We start from the raw sequence: 5,566 nt of genomic DNA on the forward strand, positions 1-5,566 counted from the left end.
TGATGCTCAAGAATCGAATCATCTAGCAGTGAGCCTTTGGTAGGTCATGATCTGATACTCATAAAACCGAATCTGAGGGTCTTGTTAGGGCTGCAGTTTCCCATACCAGACAAACCAGTGGTGCTACTGGGAGGCCAGCATGTGTCGCTCATACAACTACATAGAGTAGTGATTTTGTTTTCTGAAACAGTCTCAGTGTGTTTAACTGTGGTCTTCCAATTTAGGATTGAACTTCCATAATGGCTCAACTAGATAGAAATTCCTTCTCCATCAATTTAAAATGACTTGCAAAATACTGCTTGTAATGAGTAAACTGATCATCATGTGTGAAACCAGTGGAGTTGCCCTTTAACCATGAGATCAATGGTCTAAAATTATGTTGGCCGTAAAATACTTCAGCTACTACCTGGAAGTGGGACATTTGATAGAGTTTATTATTATCTCATTTTTGCAGGGGTCAGCTGAGGTGACGCAGGCCAAAAATATGAACGGGGGGGATTGGAGGCATTTGCTCCACATGCTATAAGTGGACTCTGGCTCCTTGTTGTCAGGGTACAGTTGGGTGAAATGTGAACCTTGGGGGGGGCAAAGCTTAAAGATGTTGCCCCGAGCTGGAGCCGGACAATCACAGCCAGATTCCAGGCATTCTGATGGAAGCTGCTTGCTGCTGTCAGAGCATCTGGCCGAGGTCTGTCTCCCTCTGTAATCTCCATACTTCCACAAAGACTGCAGCATAAATCAGCAGCTATGTAACATGACAAACCGCCTTTTCAAAATAAGAGCGGATTCCAGGCAGAAATATCAAATTGGAAGTTTGTTGTCATCATATATATATGTATATGTATATGTATATATATATGTATATTTATATATATACACGTATATATGTATATACATATATATGTATATATACATATATATGTGTATATGTATATATATATACATATACATATATGTGTATATATATACATGTATATATATATACACATATACATACATATATGTGTGTGTGTGTGTATATATACATATATATATATACATATACATATATATATATATGTATAGATAGATAGATAGATAAACTCAACCAGCCTCCTCTGAAGTAAGATCCTTCAGATTTTCTTCACTCTGATTTTCATGTTGACACTTTTGTGGTTTCCTTTCAACAAGCACCCGCAGGCATGGGAGAGGGAAAAAAATCCTTTCAACTACAGCGGACTTACTCACATCAACAGTAGAGACTGTCAGGTTTTGGCCTGTGCTCAATTTACTGCAGTTTGATGAAGTGTTTCTGTGCTGCAAACACAGAAGCTACTGGAATCCACAAATACCTTTCAGGAAGTTGCAGGCCGGCTTGTGACTGTTTTCAATGTGTTCGTGTGTTTGTCTAAAGGTAGTTATACTGAGCACAAAAGATCTGTATCCACGTTTTAACCTATCACCTTCTGCACTTGATGTACATAAGCTTAAATCAAATACATGCCACCACCTTGTGGCTGAACACATGTAGTACACATTACCAAAAACAATTATTTGAGATTGAGCATAAGGTCTCCATAGAATTCAGGATTTGTCCACAACAATTATAATCAATGTAGGAGATACATTAAAAACTCAAAAAGGTTTACTAAATAGATCAGACAAAGTAGGATCCAGTCATTACACACTTACACACTCACCAACCAAGCAACTTTCTGCATCCAAGAGAAACCCCAAAAGGGCAAACGTAGCACTGGAAATAGACTACACTAAAGAAAATCATGCTTTTGCTGAAAAAAGGAAAGGCTAGTATATTTGTCAAAAATCACACATTTCCAAATTGCTCAATTAAATACAACCCTGATTCTAAGGAAGTTGGTATGTTGTGTAAAACACAAATAAAAATTGCAATTGGATTTTACTTTCAAGTTGAAGCATTTTTAAACACAAATACTGCATGAGTTTATTGACAATACTGTAATAATAGAAGTACATGAAGTCTCTGGAAGTATTTGTTGAGTAGATTAACCTGGACAAACAAACCTTTACATCAGGAAATACCAGCTATAACAACATTTCATCATATGAAAGCACAAACTGGGCGTTCTCCATATTTCCATGAATGGACAAAGAATGGCCTTCTTACTCCTTCCAAATGATCCCTATTGTGAATGACTGACTGTAGGGTAAATATTTGCACAGTATTTCCATCCCCAGTAAGATCAACCATAACTGGGCAAAAATTATATGACATTGTTTGTAAGTCTATAGCAGACAAAAAACAGCCTACCAAATTGTTTTTGAGCAAATCTTGCTTGCTGTTTCTGCTGACAATATTTTATAGATTCAGAGTTTGTCATCCCAACACTACACACACACCAACATATCTCACAGGCAACTTTTCCACTTGCAAACATACAAAAAACATCTCTACTCCGCCGCCTCCTCTACTTTGGGTTTAGGCTCATGTATATCAGATTCCATCCCTGGCAGACAAGTTCTCCTACGAGCAGCAGTCTCAATCTTCTGCACCAACTCCACATTCCATGGATGAGTGACAAAGCTGAGCACCTCCCCATCCTCCACCCCTCCTGCCCTTCCCACTCTCCCGGCTCTGTGGATATAGTCTGTGTGGGTTTCTGGGAAGTCGTAGTTGACGACCAAGCGCACTCGGGATGTGTCCAGCCCACGCGAAGCAATGTCTGTGCATATCAGCACATCTTCCATCCCCTTCTGGAAGGAGCGGAAGATTCCAGCACGTACGGCAGCAGGCATCTCCCCTTGCAGACGTGCGTGCTTCACCCCCATCTCCTCCAGCGAGTACCCCAGCCAGTTGACAGTGGCAGACTTGTTGCAGAACACCAGAACAGCACCCCCTCCTTTCTCCTGTTGGAGTAGCTTCAGGGCTTGGTTAAGCTCCAGGATCTTGTCAGCACCCTTTACCTTCAGGAACGTCTGCTTGACATGTGGCATGAGGAAGTGCAGCATCTTGCTCTTGATAACCACCATGCTGCCAAGGTCCGTCACCTGGCCGAGCACTTCCCCGACACCACCCGGGAAGGTGGCCCCCACCACCAGCAGCTGGGCTTTATGCCCCAGGCCTTGTGTTTCCTTGGGATTACTAGCGATTTTTGTGTAGAGAAGGATATCCTCCAGCATATCAGAAAAGCTGGGGTCGAACATGGTGTCGGCTTCATCTACCACGAAGAAGTTCAGCTCACTCAAGTCCAAACAGTGTCTCCGAAGGGCCTTGACCAGAGCGCCTGGTGTAGCCACTAAAATATCTGGCTGATTCCTCTTGAAGACCAACTTGATGTGTCCTACACCTCGCCCACCACCCACAGTCTTTGTCAGCAAGCCAAATGGAGCACACAGAGTCCTGGACACGGCCGCCACTTGCTCGGCCAGCTCTCTGGAAGGGACAAGAACCACGGTACGAATCTTGTCCGTACCCTTGGTGTTCATCTCCAATTCCTTATCAGCCTGCAGTCTGTGAACCACAGGCAGGAGGTAACTCAATGTCTTCCCACTGCCCGTCTCTGCTGCACACAGAACGTTGTGACCTTTCATGACCTTTGGGATGGTCTGCAGCTGGACAGTAGTGGGGTGAGTAATGCTGATTTTGTCCAAAGTTTCTACCAGCTCCTTGCAGATGCGGAGTTTAGTGAATGTCGCCGATGTTTTCTGGTCAACATCCTCCTTCTGATTTTCAGCAACAAAAGGTGCGACAGCCTTGATCTTATTGATGGTGAAACAGTCACCGAACGACCCTTTATGTTTCCACCCTTTGGAGCACAGAATGGGCTGCTCGAACTTCCCAAGTATGTATCCCGCGGACTGGTTCAGGTCGGGGCGCTTGCTCTGGATCAGGAGCTTGCCCGCTTTGATGGTGCTGATCTTGTTTTTGCCTCGAGTCTGTTTCACGTTGTCAACCCTCTTCTGCATGTAGCGAGGAACGCGAATAACTGCGATTGTCTCTGGTGTCCCTGCTGTTTGATAAAAGCGAGTGTGATTAAAAGAACAATGGACACGACCGAAAGCTGATAGTTTAACAAACTCAGTCCTACTCGAGCAGAGAGCTCTCGACGCAAGCAAACAGCCGACCTTCACACAGTGCATTTTGGCGTTTCACTGCCTCGCTAGCAGCTAGGAGTCAGCTGACAAGAATAAAGACGCAATAAGCGAATAAACCACGAAGAAGAAACACGTTCGTTGCATTAAGAATATTTAAAAGTCAGCCAAAAAACACCGCGAACCTGTCAGCATCCTGTTCCACTTGTCAGTGAAGTCGCCATGCTTTACGGGCGAATATTGATGATGTCACGTGGCGTGGAGTGATGACGTTGTAGAAACGGAATGTCTAGATTTGCAATATATCTTTTCTCCCCTCATTTTATTCAAACTCAAATACAATTGTAAAAATATAGTTATAAAGATAAATCTAAAAGAGAACCCAGAAATGCATGACAATTCTACATAGAAAAAAGTTTTTAACCAAAGAGTGAATCATTTTAATGTAATGTTCCCTGCTGCAATTGGTCTTCAGTGTAATTTCTCTCCAACACAGTTAGAGGGAAGTTTTTATTCCAGAAAAATAAGACGTTTATAATAATTGGCTCATAATATCATTATGTTTACAAGGTACAATTATTTCTATGGATAAATGTCTTTGGCATTTTCTCGCTTTGGCGCCGTCCCAGGTGGCGGCCTGTGGCAGCAGCTCCCGTCGTGTTTTTTAAAGTTTCGTTTTTTTGTCGGTTCGTTCTTTTTTTCCGTTTTCCTGATCAATCACAACCTGTTCGTTAGAGTTGTGACAATGGCTGGACTTAACTTTGCTAACCTTTTCCTTGTTTTTCTTCTACTTTCCCTACTCTTTCTAACTGGGAACTTTGCCGACGGCAGCAGAGGGAGCATTGTTTACATGCGCGAACAGCTGATTGCGCTGTGTAGACCAGTGCTGCTGCCAGACCTGTTACGGAGGAGAAGCCGGGGCTGCAGGTCTGGGGCGAAAAGGAGGGAAAAAAGGAGAAGACACAAACCAGCGGTCCCGGTGATTATAACGGGAAACGTGAGGTCTGTGGGGAATAAAACGATCGAGCTGGCAGCGCTGGTGAAGACCCAGAGGGAATACCGTGAGTGTAGCTTATTTTGCTTTAGTGCAGTGCTTCTCAAATAGCGGTGCGATGCCAGGGGGTGGCGCATGTGACCTCGGGTAACATGCTTTTTTGTACAAGGATAAAGTGTAATTGCACATCCACTATAGTAGGTGGCAGTGGCGCGCTCATTGTCAGAGTGTGCGCAAGGAGTATCAGCTTTTTTTTGGTTTGTTTTGTTCTTTGTACGGACATGCGCACACACAGATCAGAGTGGGAGATACGAAGTGCAGGGAACAGAGAGAGACACCATGGAAAAGGGATGAAAAGAAAGACGGAGATAATGAGAGACACGAATGTCACGTACGGCTTAGACGAGGCGATACAACGAAGCGTATTTAGCGCTTGGCCTCACTGTGAGGAGAGACCGGTGTGTCTGTTGTGTCTAAAAACGTTGGCAGCGGACAGCATGAAGCCAAATAAATTAAGGCGTC

General features: G+C 43.7%; 1 protein-coding gene across 1 annotated transcript; it reads right to left on the reverse strand.

The window, feature by feature from the left end:
• Positions 1-1,689: 1,689 nt before the first annotated feature.
• ddx28 (DEAD (Asp-Glu-Ala-Asp) box polypeptide 28) lies at positions 1,690-4,266 on the reverse strand. The gene has a single exon (XM_041940607.1). The coding sequence runs from the start codon at positions 4,096-4,098 to the stop codon at positions 2,410-2,412; it is 1,689 nt and encodes a 562-aa protein (XP_041796541.1). The 5' UTR covers positions 4,099-4,266; the 3' UTR covers positions 1,690-2,409.
• Between the last annotated feature and the right edge of the window lie 1,300 nt (positions 4,267-5,566).

This window comes from Chelmon rostratus, chromosome 1, assembly GCF_017976325.1.
Source record: "Chelmon rostratus isolate fCheRos1 chromosome 1, fCheRos1.pri, whole genome shotgun sequence".
NCBI classification, from domain to species: domain Eukaryota; kingdom Metazoa; phylum Chordata; class Actinopteri; order Chaetodontiformes; family Chaetodontidae; genus Chelmon; species Chelmon rostratus.